The 20,237-nt window shown below is 43.3% G+C and overlaps 1 protein-coding gene across 1 annotated transcript in view; it reads left to right on the top strand.

Annotated features, from left to right (window-relative positions):
- LOC119821948 (nuclear autoantigen Sp-100-like) overlaps positions 1 to 20,237 on the top strand; it is a 72,528-nt gene that overhangs the window by 34,431 nt on the left and 17,860 nt on the right. Inside the window, 8 exon segments of the mRNA XM_038341035.1 lie at positions 1,446 to 1,499; positions 1,720 to 1,794; positions 5,689 to 5,739; positions 8,072 to 8,176; positions 13,847 to 13,882; positions 13,885 to 13,988; positions 16,787 to 16,825; positions 20,128 to 20,225. Of these exon segments, the coding sequence (XP_038196963.1) occupies positions 1,446 to 1,499; positions 1,720 to 1,794; positions 5,689 to 5,739; positions 8,072 to 8,176; positions 13,847 to 13,882; positions 13,885 to 13,988; positions 16,787 to 16,825; positions 20,128 to 20,225 (562 nt within the window).

Here is a 20,237-nt window from a genome sequence, read left to right as displayed (position 1 = left end):
AACAAGGCCACCTCGACAATAAAAGATCCAGAATTATGAGCATAGAGAAGCAGACAGAATAAGATACGCACAGGAAATGATAGAGAGCAGCATGAGAAATGTGGGCCATACAAGCTAGAGAGCACGCTGTGAGACAGGTGTGGGGTGGGGTGGTGTCCACAGCAAAGAGGAGAGAAATAAGCAACGAGGAAGGCAAGATGGAAGTGACACAAAGCCATCTGGGGACAAAGGTGTGGCTTGCAGTTGCCCCAGAGTTTCAGAGTAAATTTCTGAGGCACCAGAGTAGCCCCCACAGCTCACCCAGATGACAATAAGCATCACTCAGACATTTCATCCACCCCTGGGGCTTAAGTCACCAGCCACAACCTAGCTGTCTTTAAATACAAGGTATGATTTCTGAACTCATTGCCTGGGCATTCTGGCCAAGGCACTGACTTCTTTCCTTGAACGGTTCTCGTGAACTTCCAACCACAAATTCAGCACTTCCAAAGTCAAGCACATCATCTGGGCCAGCATTGTTTTTTATCACTATTATGGATTACATCGGTAAATCAGAGTTCCTCACAATCATCTAGGAGTGACTGATATCCCCTGAGGATAACAAAAGAGAAATGTGACATAGACATGTAGAGAGCCACTAATGTTGGGGTGAGGTCTTTGGAGGGGGCGAAATGAAAATTCTTTACAAGTCACAGTTAGAAGCAGAACTAGAAATGACACGTGTTTGTGGCACATGTTTCCTAAAGGGTGTGCTGAGAGGCTAGGAATCAAGAATGAAAAGTTGCAAGCATCTAACATGATCAACAAGCCTGCCCTAGGGTCTTAGAATGGAGGTGGCTTAGAAATAACAGACACTGTGGAATGTGACCATAGTTCAAGGAGAACATCAGACTGGCTCATCCACAGAAAGTGAGATGACAATCATCCAGCTCCAGGGTATTAGGAACCCAAAATCTATTCCCACTCCCTGCTTCACTTGGCTATGAGCAGGTCATATCAAGAACCAGGTCCTGTGATTCGGATCCCGAGACCAAGGTTAAAAGCTTAGAATGATGGCACCCAGCTGTGATCCCAGTGATGGAGAAGCAGGCACAGCAAGTCCTTGGGGCTGTTCACCATAGTCGATGCAGTTGCAGGCTCCAAGTTCAGCTGAGAGACCTTGACTTAGAAAATAAATTACATGAAAAGCAACAGAGGAAAGCACTGGATACAGGCCTCAGGTCTCTACACACATACACATATGAGTATGTATACACAGTGTCTCTCTTTCTCTTCTCTCTCTCTCTCTCTCTTACACACACACACACATGCATGCACGCACACACACACACACACACACACACATACACACACACCAGACTTCCCAAGCAATGATACAAATTGTTGTAATGCTTGTGACTTTTATCAGAGTTTACAGTTCTCTGACCACTGCCTTTGCTTTGTAGATACCACATATGCTGAGAACAACTCTACCTCGGGAAAGCATGGTCGAAAAATAAGTAAGCACAAATGGAATTTTATTATCTTCTTGTTACAAATAAAATCATTATATGTTAAATGATATTATTATTTACTGTACCTTTAGTAAGATAAAATGAATGTCTTTTAAAATGACAATTTCATTTTTTTCAAAGTATTATATTTTATCATTTTTATTCTGCTTTTAAATTGCAACCTTTTAGAAGTATCTGATTTTGTTTTTGTTTACTATTTTCTCAGGGAAAAAGAGAGACAAAATTGGAAAATGCGTAACTCGGAACATCAAAATACCAATGCCCACAATCTGGAAAAAAGGTTAAAAACAAAACATTTTCAATACTAAATTTTCATTTTTTATTATATACTTCCAATAACAAATCTACTTCTCTAACTGCTCATTGTAGCCATGGTAACTGTTGAGAAACATACCCAATTTAGTCAGTTCCCAAAGTATATTGGGGAAAGGGACAAAAGAAGACAGCCCCACTAACAAGTGATTTAATGCATCTGTGATTAGACAGGGTCATTAACACCTCTGCTGAACTTTTGATGGCAGAATTAGTTGTAAGGCAAAACAGAATGAACACCTGTGAGTGACAAATGGTACAGCTGCCCCTCCTTGGGATCGACTCCATGAGGTCACTGCACAGACCTGAGCCAGTCATCTCTTCTTCCCTTATGTCTCAGTTGAACTCATCTGTAAGTTAAGTAGCATGTTAGATTGGCTGTTATCAAGGTCACCCCAGCTCTTTGGGTGGCTTCACAATCTATAACTCTCCACACATCTTAGTAAGCCCTGTGGATAGCTACCTCTCCATCTGTGGAGCATCTACCATGGCTGGGTAACAGGCTGGAAGCCGAGGTGGAACAGCCAGTCCTGCTGTCGTCCATTGTGAGACTGTACAGCTGCCCAAGTCAGCTCCTCAGACCCTCGCTTCTGCCCCATCACATCGGTTCTCTACATTGAAAGTCTCCTGTGCCATTTGCAATGGTTCTGCGACTGCTCAAGCTTCAATTTCAGCCACAGAAAACGGCTGTGAAGAGGTGAATTGAGCACAGAAAGAGGAGTCTGCCCCCCACTGAGACCACAGTCTCCCCTTAACTAGTCTTTGGTCCAAATATGACAAATTACTGAATCATTGTTCTAAACTAACTGTTCATTTTCTCTCCTTTTCTCCCTCCTTCCTGCCTCTCTTTTGATTTCCTTTCCCCCTCTTCCTCCATGCAACCTGCTATCTCACTATATGTCTATATGTGCATATGCAGGTATGTGTATCACCATAAATTTCCACTTAGTTCAGCAAAAGCAATGCCCAAGGTTGATAGTGACTGACTTGCTTTGTAATTAGGACATCAAATGTTCTTCTAAAAGATCAACAGCCTAGTGCTGTCACCGTGAGCAGTGTATCTCCCAAATACACCCATCAAGTTCCCTTTTCCAGAGTTCCTTCTAGGCTACACGAGTCATGCTTCTGCAAAAATTCCCTTACCTATTCTCAGCCCAGTCACCAGATACACCTGACTACCTTTAGCCATAACCTTCATCTGTACACAACATGGGAATGAGTCTGATAGGCTTACCTTCCCTGCCGTATCCAGAGACAGGAATCATGTGTTGGTCATGCCAAAACTTTGGCTTGACTTGAAGGAAATGTGTGACAACTATGTTCAGGAAAATGTACTCTTTCTCCTGGGCTACATACTGAGCCCCACCCAAGCATAGGGTGTAAAGTGAGACCCTATCTCTGCAAATAAATAAACAGCAACAATAAAAAGGGGACTGAAAAAGAAATGTAGCCTCTCTCAGGAAGACTGGAGTAGGGAAGGTTGACACTGGCAGGATCACACCCCCTGTCCCCTTCTGTGTGCTGTGCAGCATGCTTAGACAAGAGCCCTGACCCAGGATTTGGGGTCCTGGTACACTGTTCACAGTCATCCCGACACCTGATGATACTCTGAGAAAGCCCAAGATCACACCTGACAATCTCTCTCTCTCTTAAGATGATAGCATTATTAACAAAATACTATAAAATAGCATATGGTGGTTGTGGCTACATTATTATGTTAAATGGTCCATGTACAGTTTTATTAATATTAGGTGGCCATTAAGACTAGAAAAGCTGGGCTAGACAGATGGCTCAGCAGTTATGAGTTCTCTGTTCTTCCAGAGGACCTGGGTTCAATTCTCAGCACCCAAATGGCAGCTTTCAGCTGCCTGTAACTCTTCCTCCAGGGTATCTGACACCTTCACAAAGACACACATGCAGGCAAAATATCAATGCACATAAAATAAAGATTAAAAAAACTCATTTTTTAAAGTAAATATTTTAAAGTTTTTTTAAAGAATTACTAGAAGAGCCAAGACTAGTTGAGTCCTACTTCTTCAGGGCATTTTACCTCCCATCTGCACTGTACCAGCAGGAAGCCTGAGCCGGACCACCAGCTCCTTAACACATGTGATCTGGGAGAGAGTAAAGCACATGTTTGTTTCTTTGGCTTCAGTTACTTTTGGTAGAAATAGAGGACTAGATCACAAGTCCAAGAAGGTCTAAACAGAGAGGAACTGTGAGCAGAACCCACACAGCTCAGGGGGTCTGTTGTGGAACACACTGAGGCTACAGTCAAGGCTGGGCTCCAGTTTGGTCATGTGGAAAGAGCAGACAGAGCACAGGTGGCTTCCTATGGGACCATGGGGTGGAGGGAAGGAGGAGTGGAGAGTTTACCGTGGGCATATCTAGGACTTCAGCATCATGAATGACAGTGTCTCACACTGAGCACCACTCCCAAGGCAGGTAACCTATCACCCCTACCACACAGCTATCACCAAACTTGGTCCTTTCACATTCTTGGACATTGCTCAATTAAGAGCAATTTGTACTGGGGGACAAACAAGAGGTGGTGAGAAAGCTTTACCTATGTCCTTGACATGTCCATTTCTTCCTGTTTTACCTGCTTCTTGAAGCCTGGCTAAAAACCAAGGTGATTCTTCTTGTATGCAAGGCTAGGAAGCTCTCATTCCTTGACTCTCCATGGTATCTCAGTTAGCTCACTAAGGGCAATGTGAGGCATAACACTCCAGCTCTTGAGATGTTACTCATGGATACATGCCTCCTGGGCTGGGCCAGTGGCTCACACCTGCAGATCTCAGGACTGAGGAGACAGTGGCAGAGGCAGGAGGATTGCAAGTTTGAAGCCAACCTGGGCTACATAGTGAAACCTTGTAGCAATCAATCAATAGGTGTTTCATGGGCCATTTATATCCCAATAGGGTTGGGCTTTTTTAAATATCTGGGTAACTGTTATAACCAAGACCCAGAAAATGAAGTATTATTTATCTCAAAAATTCCTTACATCTCACTAAGGCAAGATTCCTGTGCAACCCAATCTAGACATGCCCTGCTCAAAGGAAGAAGTACTTATGACTGTATATATGTATATATGGAGGAGGTTTTATTTCAGGGTCTGCACTTCCTAAAGAATATCCTTGTGATGCCAACTGTGGGCACAGACTGAGAAGGAACAGTCTTCTATACCCCCAACTTTATCATTCAAACTGATTTGGCCATTATTGTCTTAATCATGCTTATGAAGTGACTTGTTCTTTTTGTGTGTGTGTCACATCTAGTCAACACATAAACCCTGATGATTGCTACCTTTATAATTAAATCTAGATCAGAAGTCAGCAACATAGAGCCAAGAGGGAAAAAAATCTGACTTGTCAGTTATTTATTAATAAAGTTTTATTAGAAATTTGCCCTTTTATTTACATGTAGTCTGTGGATGCTTCCTCATATGAATGAAAAGCTAAGGAATCAGCCGGGTGGTGGTGGCGCATGCCTTTAATCCCAGCACTCGGGAGGCAGAGGCAGGCGGATCTCTGTGAGTTCGAAACCAGCCTGGTCTACAAGGGCTAGCTCCAGGACAGGCTCTAAACCTGCAGAGAAACCCTGTCTCGAAAAAACTTAAAAAAAAAAGAAAAGAAAAAAGAAAAGCTAAGGAATCACAAAGCAAACCAGTGACCACAAAACCTTGGATGTTTACTGTCCAGGCCTTTACCGGAAATGCTCCTGACTTCTGGTCTGGATTTTATCTTTATTTTTCAGAAAGTACTAAACAGGATTCTGGAAAGTTAGCTTTAAACAGTATTTCTGTAAAGTGTTGCTTTCAATGTGATGTTATCAATAAGTGACTTGTGTGATGTTTTCTCAGCTTACATGCGGAGACGTATCAACAGTTCTTCACGAAGAGGCAGAATAAGAGGTAAAGAAAAATGTGGTTTATCAACTTTCAATGAATAATAATCTTTTAAAATGTTTTTGAGGCAGGATCTCACTCACTATGCAGTCCTGGCTGGCCTGGAAGACGCTATGTAAACCAGTCTTATCTTGAACTCATGGAGATCCACCTACCTCTGCTTTCCAGGTACTGGGATTAAAGGCATATGCAATCATGCCTGGAATTAAATAATTCTTTTTCATTTTATACTATATTATACCGGGTCTCATAGACAATTTCCATGCAAGTAAATAAGCATTTTTTGAGCAAATTCCACCAGGACCCATGGCCCTCCACTCCCCCTTCTTGTTGGTCCCCCTTTGTCTCCCAGACAAATTTGCTCCTACAATCTTATCATCTGTACATATAGTTTTGTGTCTCTGCACAAAAACTTAAGAGCCACCAAATAAGAGCAAACACACCTTTGTCTTCCTGAGCCTCACTAAGTGTGCTTACCGTGATGATCTCCAGTTGTATCCGTTTTCCTGCAAACGGCAATAATTTTGATTTTCTTTTCATGGCTGAGAGAAATTCCACTGTGTACGTAAGTCAGTTTCTTTACCCATTCCTCTGCTGGTGGGCACCTAGGGTGGGGTCCACAGCTTGTCAGAAGTGCCACAACAAACGTTGATGAAGTAGCTAAGCTCTTACTGTGTATTCTCTGCAGTGAGTGAAGAGCTGGCTTTCTTGATTGGCTGTTGAAATCAGTACCAAGTTATAAGATCATTGTCAGCATTGGTCAGTTTCAACAGAACGAGACATATTGCTGGTAACTCCCATTCCTCTGACTAGTTAGTTGATTTGGGAGGGACCTAGGGCCGCATGTGTCTTCATGTACTGAACATTCTTGAGGTAAGAGATAAAGTATGTGACCCACATGATATTTAGCATAACTTTTCCTTGGAATATAGAAAGCCATGGAAACACAGATCTTGATGGTAAACAAGACCTGTGTTCTAATTCCTCAACTCCTGTGTGCCTTTAGCCTGTCGTTTGTCATTTCTTAACTATATCTGTAAAGATGAGACTAGGAGGGGCTGGAGAGACGGCTCAGCATTTAAAAGCACTAACTGCTCTTCCAGGCGACCTGGGTTTAATTCCCAGCAGTCACATGGCGATTCATTACTGCCTGTAACCCCAATATCTGACACCCTCGCACAGATGTACATGTAGGCAAAATGCCAATGCACATTTTCAAAAAGAAAATGTGGCATCCAGTTTCAGGTGAATTAAGCTGAGTGCCCTGCCAGGGCCAGTGTTGTTTTAAGAGACTGCTCAGAAGCAGCTTTGGGGTGCTCCTCCCACCCCATCCCAGCCCCACAGTGTTTTTGATGGAAACTTTAACTGGCTAGAAAGGCAGAAGCCACTAATACAGAAGTTCATCTTAAGGCCTTCAATATCTGGTTCAATGATCCCACACAAATGAGACATACACACAGACTGCCAGACACAAGCATCACCAGCAGGCACCTGACATGTGCTGGGACATAGGCAGGCTGAGTGGAGGTAGGCACACAAGCCTGCAGATAGACACATACAGGCAGGCAAGCTGGTAAAGGTGGTCTCAAGGCCACACAAAAGCGGCTCTCTACTAGAAGTGATTATCTAAAACATGACATCACTATTTACTTTGGGGTCTCCAGATATCTGGTATCAGCTAAATCAATGTGCTAACTGATTATCCCCACCCTTCCCACCACACACAGTGTCAGCCATGTTTTAGCTGACATATCAGATAGCCATATCAACACCATGTTGTTTAAATATAAACATCCTCACGGCTTTCTGTGTCTAAACAAACACCCTTCGAGTGGTATGCAGGGCTCCTCTAGAGTTGCAGAATCTTCTAGAGAAACTGCCAGAGGCCTCAGGCAAGCTCAGGAAAGGAGAAAGACAGCAAGTCAGAAGAAAGGAGGGTGATGGCATCACCTCATTGGTGTCCCCTCCATCCCCTCTACCGGAGATGCCTCCAGCAGCAGAACAAAATCTGAGTCATTTTATTCCCATCTGCGGAACTCCAAAGTCATTGCATAATGAGAACTATCTATTCAAAATATTCGTAGGAAAGTCACTGTACAGTGGCTGCGGTGACCAACAAGTTTGAGAGCTGGGATTCCAACACACAAGATTTCAGACACTATGCAGTTCAGAGGTTGGGAGCAGAGCAGGTTGTTATCTGTAAGAACCTAATCATTCATAAAAGAAATACCTTCAAGTGTAACTAATTCATGGGAATTAGTTGTAGAAACAAGATACCAAAGTGGGTAGAGGGAAGGGCGTTCATAGTTCTAGAATAAAGCAAAATATGTCCCTGCAGGACTGAGAGATCCCAGACAAAACAATGTGGATTTTAGGCGTCCTGAGCTTCCGGTGATCTGTGGTACTGCTAAGGGGACTCTGTACAAGGAAAAATTTAAGAAAGGTGAGTTTCAAATCTTCTGTGCTCTTTACCTGGACAATAGCACTATATAAGGGGTGGGCACCTGGTTTGGGGGTGTCTCATCCCAGAGTCAGTTTGCAGGACTCGGGATATTGGCAATGTCACACCCCTTACTGAAGTGAGGATCTGAGGTCAAGTTACAAATGAGAAGAGGGCGTGAGAGGCCAAGTCCAGAGGAGCCAGAAACACTTGACATTGTTCTCCTAATGGGGACACACAGGGTGCAATCAACCACCCCAGCAATGAAAGTGTGAAAGGCTTTCTTCCAGGGGGCTGCCCGAGCCCAAGACCAGGGCTTCTAAGAACATGGAGTTATGCAGGTACCTATCTGCATAGCGCACACCAAATCTAGATACTCACGAGGAAAATGGGTCTCCTGTGGGAAGTGAGCTGTGTGTAAACGGTCTCGGCATGGAGAGTTACTTTGTTTTTCTGGCAATGACAGAAGCTCTGTCCAAAGTCACATTCGCAGACTACGGCCAAAGTCCGACTCTGCGTGGTGGCGTTTCTTTGGAGAGTCTCAGGACGGCTGTGTCCGTTCTTTTCTGCACCAAACCCAAGAGAGGAACAGCAATAAGGGCATTGCTGATTTTTTTTTCTTTTTCTTTTTCTTGTACAATTGGGATTAAACCCTGTGAGGCAAACGCTCTCTCACTGAGCTATACCCTAAGCTGTAGTCTTGCGAGTTTAAATATCATTTGTCCCTGGACTATCAGGTCACCTCCCTTCCCCCTGTGAAAAGGGCGATAAGGTGCCTGTTTAGCATCTCAGACCAGAGTAAGCCCTAACACACCTGGGTGGGAAATGTATGTGTCTGAGAAAGTTAGCATCAACCTTTGTGGGTCCATTAGCTGTAACCTCTGTCAGACTTTAAGCTAAGTTAAACACACACACACACACACACACACACACACACACACAGAGGATTTGGATTGGAATTTGGATACACTCTACCCTCAGCTCTCTTGGTGTATTAGTCCAGTGTTCTTTGTTCTACTGAAATATTCAGTCAGGCTGCTCTGTTTAATTTACAGATTTAGAGGCTAAAAGGCCAAGATCAGGCACCCTCATATGTTGGCCTTTGGAGAGGGACTGAGGGCAGGTGGCATTATGGCAGGGGTATGACATGGAGGAGGAAGAGATCTCACCATAAGACAGGAAGCCAGACAGTGACTGGGGTCCCATGAGAACTGTCTTAATCCCTCCCCAAGGCAGCACCCTCCATGATCTAGTGCCACCTCCCATTCCACCTTGACCTCTGGGGAGAGACTTTCAAACCATACCTCAACCTCAAGTCAGTTTCTCTGTCATCTGCATCAGGCTCCCTGAAGTGACAACAAATGTCTCTCACCACATTGCTATGATGAAAAGATAATAGACATAAAATAGTGTGGAAATTGTAGTTGTTAGTGTACAGTGCCACTGGTCCTCTATCATGGTTGGCCTTCCTTTCCACAGCATAGTTCTTTAAGATTTACTTTTACTTTCTGACTATGAGTGTTGGGCTGCATGTGTCTGTGCACTGAATGAGCCTGGTGGCCATGGAGACCAGAAGAGGACATCAGATCTGGAGTCATGGATGTGAGCCCCATGTGGGTTCTGAGAACTGAACCTGGGTCTTCTGCAGGAGCACCAGTGCCCTTTGTAATGATTCTGCGTGGGAGGGATTTTGGCAGGTGACAGCCAGAGGCTTCATGGCAGGCAAGAGACAGATATGCCATGCAGGCAGAGCTTAAGTTTTATTGAGATAAAGGAAATGGGGGAGGGAAGAGAGAAAGGGAAAGAGAGACAGATATAGAAAGAAAAGGAGAGACAGACAGAGAGATGCGGTGAGGCCGGTGTGCTGAATTTTACACAGAGAACTGAGAAAGCCGTTGCAGCCTTCATTCCTGCTGTTAAGCTGGCAAAGCTACCAGTTGTCAAACTGCAGCAAAGAACTTGAGAAGGATAACAATGATTAAAGATGGCAGAGACTTATTTGATTGGCTCCCTAGACCGTCACTCTCCAGGATCCTCCATGGTTACTAAGGGCAACATCACTCTTCTGCTAGTAGGGTCTAGACCTGCCAGTCTTCAGAAGATTCTGTGCTTTAGAAACGTGTAGGAAGATCAGCCTACCTCTTGTCTAGCAACATGAGGCAGTCGATTCCAGTGTCCCATTGTCCACAGTCTGAAGAGGGTCTTAACAGCAGCTGAGGTGAAAAGCAGCTTTGATCAGTGGCTAGTGCTGCCCCTTGTGAAGCAAGTTGGAGGTTCTTCTGTACCCATCCATCTTCTTTGGAGAAATAAGGGGTGATGCCAGGAGCTCACCCATCTCTCTATTACAAAGTAAACCTTTTAAATAAACCTTTTAAATGCCGTGCTCTCCAGATCTCTGAGCATCTGAGGGCTGTCTGTTGGGTGTATCTGAGTTATGATTACAATCACACTAGCACAGGCTCTGCCTGGAGAGCTGGATCCAAGCTGAGACATTGCAAAGAAATGTTTTACCCAGAGTCCTCCATCTTCCCTGTAACTGGTTTTATCTTAGCAGGTCAGTTTTATGCTTGAGAAGGACAAAGGGTAAAGAAAAATTTCCTTTTTCAATAAAAACTTAACATTAAAAATTGACGACAGTAAAGAACAGCTTACAGGAAGGGCTGGGTAGTGTAAATCTCTAAGTTAGCGTTTGTTAATCTGAAATAGATCTTTCTAACCTTAAATTTTTATCAGAATATAAAATATATTTTAAAACAGAGTTGAATCACATATACAGTATGTTGTAACCGATCTAGCCATAAGTTTTTATCGTTTCTAAAAGTGCATACTGATTTAAAATATTCTAGACTTGTTTTCTTATTCTAGAAAGAAGTACAATGAAGAAAGATCATTAGAACTGTTTACAGCATTTTTAACAATAAGCACGTGTACACATACACGCAGTTGAATTTAAGTTGCATACACACACATACAGAGTTAAAGCTAGCTTATATTCATGCATAAAGTTAAATCAAAAGTCACAAGAAGACTGAGCAATTGGAAGCTGGCTTCTACGTCTCTGACTCGCATGTTGCAACAAGAGGACAGGGCATGTAAAGAGAGAGAGTAGACAGACATGTGCAGGGCTTTGGAGCCAAGAAAAGAAGCGGATTCATTGCAGGTGACGCAGGTAGGTGGGGTTCCTGTGCGAAATGGTTGCTCTGGTGGGCCCTGCCACAAAACACACCGCTGCACAAATACACCACACTCAACAGAGTCGGTATAAGAGGAAGTAGAAACAAAAACTTGAGTAAAGGGTGAGAAGACACAAAGAGCAACCTTAGTAAAGATGGTGACCGGGTCACCTCACCTGTCCTTCTTGCCCTTCGTCAAGATGGTGGTAACATATCTCTTTTAACCTTAAACAAAAGGGTCACATGGTCATCCTTAGCAAAGATGGCAGTTAGGTCATCTTACGTATCCCAGCCAAGGTGGCCCCTGCCCACATGTCGTAAGGTACCTTATAGATTTAAAGCCATATGCACTCCGTAAGACACACATAAGGGATGTAGGAATTCAGAATCACATTCATGTGACCACATCATTTGCGCATTCTTTATACATATGACACAGACAGGAAACAAAAACAAGAGGACGCTGTTGGTCTCAGGACAGCCCCCTGTGTGTAGGGTGGCTGGGTATTTGCCGTGCAGGTGGAAGCAGAAGGCACATCATGAACTGGAGCACAGAGAAGGGAAACAGAGCAGAAGTGCAGCCAGACGGGAAAGAGGAACTTACCATCCCAGGCTGAAGGATGCAGTGGCAGTGGCAGAGACAGGACAAACAGAAGAGCAAGACATTTTGAACAAGATCATGAGATGCCTAGTGAGACAGAGTGTTTCCAAGCAGAGAGAAGATCCTACCCTGAGACAGGCTTAGCTATGGTGGGAGGTGGCAGGAGGCTGCTGCAACGGGCAGAAGACAGAGTTTTAGCATGGCTAGATCGTATATCGGGAACAAGAAGCAGACAAACAAGCAAAGAGAAAAGGGAAAAGGAACAGAGGCTGTGCCTCCTACTATGGATTACTGGTGGATTAGTGTAGACTGCCAATAAGCAGCTATATGGTTTGATATCTGAACGGGGTGCAGTTTCCATGAGTGAGGTAGGGAAGATCCTAAGCCTGTAATCTCCAGGGTCCCAGGGTTTAAGGGAGGATCTGATCTGAAAGGTACAGGCTGATTTCATGGTCCACAGAGCACAAAATCAGGGCTCTGAGTCCGAGACTATGGGTGCCCAGTACTGGGTCTTTCAAACAAACCCAGAAGACAAGAAACCATGGCCAAGATGAATCCTCAGTCATAGAAACATGGCAACAGGTAGGGGAGGGAAGAGTCCTACTGTTACTGCCAATTCTCCTGCTGTTGGATGTAGAATTCCAGCAATCCTTAGTTGGAAAAATGATGGGCTTTAAAATTACAGGGTTCTGGCAGTTCTAAAACTGCCAGTCCTCAGGAGAAACTTCCAGGAGAGCCTGTTATGTCTGGCGGCACCAAATAGAACTATTCTGTGTGAGAGGGACCTTGGCGGGTGAAAGCCAGAGGCCTCACGATGGGCAAGAGACAAAGGCAGGCAGAGCTTAAGTGAGGTCTTTTATTGAGATAAAGGGAATGGGGGAGGGAAGAGAGAAAGGGGTAATGACAGAGAGATAAAGAAAGAGAGGGATGCAGGGGGGAAGAGGAAGGAGAGAGAGAAGTAGGGAGAGTTTCACCTTTTAGAGAGAAAGGATGCTGCCTGCCTGCACACAGTGGTGACACGGGGTTAGACGGACTCCTTCATATCCTTACAGGGTGGAGACAGGTTCATCTGGATGCTAATATTCTTCACCACTGAACCGTTTCCTTAGCCCCAATATAGTTCTTTTGTCGGCAACAAATAGGTGTTTTCCCTTGTGATTCTACTGCCTACATGTACTGGTCCCTGTAGATAACATTTCCAAAATAACTTTTAACATCAACTAGTCATAAATCTAAAATATGAGAAATAACCAACTGTCATGAGTTGGAAGAGTGATGTTATAGAAGTAGCTGTGGTTACAGCTTCCTCATGGCTGGGTGCACAAGAACCCAGCAGGGAATTTTCTGTCCTCCCTCACCTTTCTGAAATGCAAGTTGGCCCTACACTGGGTCACAGCAAAAGGAGGGAAAAGAACCCTAGTCATGTTTTAGGGAATTTCCTTTTTTTTAAAAAAAAAAAAATCTTTTAATATTACAGTAGAATGCTTTTAAAAGTAATGTCAAAGGCTGCAGAAATGGTTTCGTGGTTAAGCACACTGGCTGCTCTTCCAGAGGATGCAGATTCAATTCTTAGCAGCCACACTTGGCTCACAACCATCTATCACTACAGTTCCAGGCGATTCAGGGCCATTTTCTGGCTTCTGTGGGCAGTCAGCACAGATGACGTGCACTGACACACTTACAGACAAGCAACAATACACATAAAATAGATGAATTCATAAAGGATAATGTCAGCGGTAGTCATTCCCTTTCTTTCCTATCGGGATGGGTGTGTGGCCCCTGATGACTGAGAAGGAAATGCACATCATCCTGAGACTAAACCTCAGCCCAGATCCAGGAGAGGATGGGCAAGAGCAGGTGTTTTTGTAGCTGGCTGCTCAGCTGGTCTTGGTCTTGCAGGCATCCATGTGAAGAGTATACGGAGTGACAATAGGAGTGGTTCACGCCCAGGGAGTTTGAAATCAGAGGAAACCGTGAAAGATCCAAGAACTGGAAGAAAAGCATACGTTGTGATGGATACACCCTGAAAGTATTGATAGAGGTATTCTGCGGCAGATAGCTTCCATGGTTCCGGGAAAAGATGGTGGATTAAAAGCTTCTATGTAAACTGTAAAACAGCAGTTTAGAAGCTCTTTCGGTGGGAATGGTTGCTTCCACCAAGGATTTCTCTGTCAGAATTCCCTGGCACCAGATGTTGGCAGAATGGCAGTGTCAACAATATTGTTATGATTCTTCTTAGCCAGGTTCCATGGCATGGGTTGTTGCTAGCATGCACTCGGGCATTACCTTGCCTAGCTTGCATTACAGCTTAATCCTCTTAAATGCATTAACTTGCATCCTTTGGATGAAAAGACTGCGACCTGTACCATTATCTAGTTACATAAAATTTGGTAGTATGGCTATAATTTAAATTAAATTTATGATTTAAACTTGAAGTTCCCGTGATGAAAACAATATATAATTACACATCTAAAAAGAATGCACCTGTGTGGATGCCTGCATTACAGAGTGTTCCAGCAGTGCTCCTCCCAGGTCATCGTCTCACACTTGTTCTTGAACAGCTGAGTGTGGTTGCCACACCTGTAATCCCAGCACTTGGGAGACTGAGGCAGGGAGATTGTTCCAAGCTCAAGGATGGCTTAGACATTGTAGTAAATGCCAGAACAGGTTACAGAGTGAGACCAACCTCAACTCTAACCCAAAATAATAATTTTAATCAAAATAAAATAAATAATCTCAACTCTACCCAAAAATAAGAGTAAATAAAGGAGAAATAATTTGAAACTGCATTTTGAAATAAGTTCTTTACTCTTCATTTATGTCAACCCCCTGAACTGGGAAAACCAAGAGGTTCCCTTAGCAGTAGAACCTGTTTCTTTTGACGTAGGGTACACAGATCTTTCTGGCACGTATCTCAGATGGCCTCTCCCTGTGTCATCCTCACAATAAAACAAAAAAGTTTGCTCATCAAATATCGACTGAACTGCATCTGAAGCCATGGAGAGTACAGGTGTGAGCCCCTGGCCAGGGCAAGGCTGCACCTTCGTACCCTACCTGCAGTTACTTCTGTGGGGAGAGGTGTTTGCAGGAAATGATGCTGTGGCTAAGGGGTGGGATGGCTATTTCTGGGTTTAGGACTAAAAGCCGTGTCATGGAACAGTCTTCCCTGAGCTGGGTCACAGAGGACAGTTCTGAAAAAGTGTAGGGGTGGGGCTTTCTGCATGGGGAAAGAAGGGCATGAGAAACCAGCCCTCCATGTGTCTGGAAGCTGTGGGTGATAAAGCAGCATCTCTTGTCTGAGCTCACTGTGAAAATCACCAGGCCAGAAAAAGGGGTTTAACATCTCCTTGACTCAGTGTTAGGGCACATGAGGAGTAATTTCCATGACAACTTGTATTTAACAATGGTGCATCCAGACAGAATAACTAGATAGCAGTTAGAAATACAAAATAAAAGCAAAGACTTACCCCATCATTAACATCTCTATCTTTCAGAAAGCATTTCTGCCGAACCCACAAAAAAAAAGGAAAAGATAATTATTCCATGATGTCTGAGGCCATCATCTACAAATTGGTAGTTGTGATCTCTGTCACATTAGAGTTGTTAAATTCACTGATTATAGTAAAAGTGGATTTTATAATATGGTATTGTTGTGCTTAATATTTTAAAATATTATATAATATAAAAGGCCAGTGCTCCATTTAATATTAAAACATTTGAGATTGAGGTGGGAACAATTTTTAAAACAATAAAACAATGGACTGGCAATATGACTCAGTAACTAAACCTGATAACCTGAGTTAAATCCCCAGGAGTCATATGATGGAAAGAGAAAACGGGCTCCCTAAATATGTCCTTTGCTCTCAACCTCATTGTCACATGAGTGTCTATACACTTACATATATAAAATGCAATTTTTAAAGACCTAAATCCTGAAAATATGCCTCAGTGGTTAAGAAAACTAGCTGCTCTTAACATCAATCACATGTTGATGATTACTGTTAAATAAAAGAAAAAATTCTTGTTTAAAAAAGAGGAGGTTGGAGAAAGGCTCAATGGTTAAGAACACTAACTCCTTCCAAGGACCTGCTTTCAAAACCTAGCGTCCACTTGGTGGCTTGCAACCATCAGTAATTCTAATTCCAGCAAATCTGACACCTTCTGTCCTCTGTGGGCTCCAAGCTCACAAGCAAGATGCAGACATACATGAAAGCAAAACATCCATACGCATAAAATTAAAGTAAAAACAAAAAATCAAAGGGACAAGTGCATGGCTGGGTGAAGTGTTTACCTAGTTGCTTATCTATCACACTTCAGGTCCCCTGCATTCAAACTCCAGCACCATGGAGGGAGCAGCACTTAGAGAGGGCTGGGTGTGTATGGGGATGTGCCTTAATAGTGCAGTGACTGTGTAGGTTTTGATTCTACGCCCACATTAAAAAAGATAAACATCAGGGTCCATCCAGGCTTCTAAGCCTGCTATTATAAGAAGGAAAGATTGTTGCAAGATTCCCTGCCCCAGGGCCCTGTTGGAATAGATGCCTCGAAACATGTCCCTCAGGGGTCCATTCTAGGTACCTATAAAAGAGATTCTATGTACCAGATTCATGTTTGCAGCCTAGAATATGAACATTGTGTGTTCTTGTGTCATAGTCAATGTCTGGATGAAGAGAGAAATTAAAAGTTATAATTTTATTCACTTTGGCTCTGACTTGTTAGATATTTTCCTTTATTGGTGATATTTAGCAATAGAACATTCAGACAGAATAACTAGACAGCAGTTAGAAATACAAAGTAAAACCAAAGATTTACCCTATCATCAACATCTCTGTCTTTCAGAACAAGTATGTACCAGACCCACCAAAGAAAAAGAGAGAGGTAATTATTCCAAGATCTCCTTCCATGATGTCTGAGGCCATCATCTACAAATTGTTAGTAGTGATCTCTGTCACATTACAGTTGTTAAATACACTGATTATGGTAAAAATGGATTTTACAATATGGTATTGTTGTGATTGATATTTTAAAATATTATACGATATAAAAGGCCAGTGCTCCATTAAACATTAAAACATTGAGACTGAGGTGGGAACAATCTTTAAAAATAGTAAAACAATGGACTGGCAATATGACCCAGGAACTAAAGGTACTTGCTGCCCAACCTGATGACCTGAGTTGAATCCCCAGAAACCATGATGGAAAGAGAAAACAGGTTCCCAAAATTTTCCCTTTGAATGTCACATCAGTGTCTATATACATAAATAATATGTAGTTTTTTTAAAAAAAAATCTGAGGGCTGGAAATATGTCTCAGTGGTAGAGAGAACTAGCTGCTTTCCCGAAAGACCCAAGTTTATTCCCAGCACTCACACGGTAGCTTATATCCATCTGTAACACCAGTCCCAGGACTTCTTCTGACCTCTGAAGGCACCATATTTAGTCCCACCCACACTTCTTTTGTTCCTTTGCTGGAGACAAGGCATCGAGCTCTCATCTCTGGAGTCTGGATAGCTCATTGGATGACTGAGGCAGATGCTGAGGCTTCTGGTCCATGGACCACTGCATGAAAGCAAAGATCTCACCTGATGACTGTGCATTAGAACCCCTCAGAATGTTTTTGCATCCAGTGCTTGGCTCCAGCCCAGACTCAGTGAATTGAAATTGATGTTGATAGACACTTGTTACGTTTTCCTCCCTCAAAGTTCAAGGTCAAACCTAGGACCTTATTCATGCTAGGTTGAACATTCTACCATTGGACTACACCTTCAAGTCTGGAATAGCTTTTAATTCCATGAGTGTTTTTAGTCTGTAACATATTAATGATTACTATTAAATAAGACAACAAATTTCTTGTTTAAAAAGGAGAAGTTGGAGAAAGGGTCAGTGGCTAAGAGTACTTGCTGCCCTTTCGTCAATCTGGGTTCAAAACCTAGCATCCACTTGGCAGTGTGCAACCAATTGTCATTCTGATTCCAGTGAATCTGACTTCTTCTTTTGTCCTCTGTGGGCCCCAAGCTCACAAGTGGCACATAGATATGCATGAAAGCAAAGCATCCATGCACATAAAATGAAAATAAAAACAAAAAACCCAAAGAGGCAAGGGCATGGCTCGATGGGAAAGTGTTTACCTATTAGTGGAGTGCTTGTCTTTCACACTCTAGGTTCACTGGGGTTCAAACCCTAGCATCATGGACGGAGCACCACTAAAAGGGGGCTGGCTGTTTATGGGGATGTACCTTAATAGTCATTGATCACCTAGGCCTGAGCCTGGGTTCTACACCCACATTAAAAAGGATAAACCTCAGGGTCCATCCAGGCTTCTAGACGATGGACGACTATGTAGATTTGCCTGTGTCCTGCTCCTTCTCAGGACTCACTTGCAGTGTTTTTAGTAAATGACACAGAAATCTTGACCCAGCAACCTGAAAACAGTGTTCAGCAAACATAGCCTCACCTGCTATTATAAAAAGCAGAGACTGTTGCAAGATTCCCTGCCTCGGGTTCCTGATGGAGGCTGATGCCTCCAAACATGTCCCTCGGGGGCCATTCAAGGTAAAAAGAGATCCCATTGACCAGATTCATGTTTGAATCTTGTGCCATAATAAATGCCTGGGTAAAGAGAGAAACCACAAATTATAATTTTATTTTCGGCTCTAACTTGTTGGATATTTTCCCTTGCCGGTGATGTCATGGGTGAGGAATTCTGCACCCCAATAGCATCAGGTCCTACACATGAGGTGAGATTTAAAATTTAGAATGAGCATGCCTGGAGTATGGCTGGGTGTCTCAGACAGTGAGGGGCGGGGATGAGTCAGGGTTCACATGATGGGAGGTTGGAGGCTCATTGTAACAGGGGAACAGGGACAGTGTTACAGAACAATAAAGGTTTCCCTAGCGAAGCACAGAGTGAGTGCTGGAGGCCCAAAACAAGACCAGAATACAGACCTGAAAGACTAGAGAAAGAGTGGTCATGGGAGGAACTGTGAATATTGAGGCAAATGAGTCGAGGGCACAGGGCAGAACCCGAGGAACACACGCTTCCCAATAGTAGAACCTGCTCAACAACCCTAGGTAGTTTTCCCGATCAAATTCCTTGAATGTTAGAAATGTCACTTTGGAAACTCGAGGCAACAAAATCAGAACCCAAGCTTGCCCTTGCCACATGAGCTCCTCCCCCCAATAATGACAATGACGAAATTAATTAATTAATTAATCCAGATTAAGACATTGTATTTTGGAGTTAGATGTTTCTGGATGATAAATTTGTTGTTATCTCTAATTCATCTTTTTTGTTGCCGTTGATATAGCAATGGTGTTTCTGTTATTTCCGTGTCAGGGTCACTGTTTTCTACAGTGTAAATTTTTCTAGTCTGACATATCCCAGCAATTCCCTGAGCTTTATTTCATATCAGAATTCCATTCTGTAAATCTCTGTTCAATACTAGTCCTTAATATTTTGAGGAGAGGGGTTGGTGAGACATACAAAGAGTTAAGAGCACTACTGCTCTCCCAGAGTGTTATCTGAGGTATCTGTCCCGCCTGGTCCCACAGTCGTTCAGTCCCAAAGAAACATACAGAGGTCTACACTAATCATAAACTTATTGGCCTATTAGCTCAGGTTTCATATTAACTTTTTACATCTGATATTAGCCCATTACTCTTGTCTGTGTTAGCCACGTGGCTGGTACCTTTTTCGACGTGGCAGGCACGTCTTGCTTCCTCTGTGTCTGGATGACAATTGCATACAGAAACTTCTCTCTATCCAGAATTCTCATTGCCCTGCCTCTGCTTCCTGCCTGGTCACCCCACCTATACTTCCTGCCTGGCTACTGGCCAATCAGCATTTATTTAAAATACAAGTGACAGGGTACAACCCATTGTCCCACAGCACCAGACGACCCAGGTTTCCCAGCATCCACGGGGCAGCTGACAACCACCTGAAAATGTAAGGCCAGGGGGTATAATTCTCACTTGTGGCCTCTGCAGGCAACTTCACAAATGTGGTGCGTGTATATATACTCAGGAACACACACATAAAAAAGTATTTGAAATATCTACTTTGGAGTAAAGATTTCTGGGCCTCCTTGGTTTAGGCAAAGGCCACATGTTTCAGCATTCTGGGGTCACACAGCTCTTGATGATTTGCAACATTTCTTCTTGTATCTGAAAAATTCATGACAGTGTACGGTGTGCAGAGGAGGACGGAACTTGTACCCTTGTGATAGTTGTGGGAAATTCTATCATGAAAAATGCCACATCCCACCTGTGGAAGACAAGAGGTTAGTAAGACA

This window comes from Arvicola amphibius, chromosome 8 (genome assembly GCF_903992535.2).
Source record: "Arvicola amphibius chromosome 8, mArvAmp1.2, whole genome shotgun sequence".
In the NCBI taxonomy this organism is placed as follows: Eukaryota; Metazoa; Chordata; class Mammalia; order Rodentia; family Cricetidae; genus Arvicola; species Arvicola amphibius.
The sequence above is the reverse complement of the archived record's forward strand: the minus strand, read 5'-3'. Positions and strand labels throughout refer to the sequence as shown.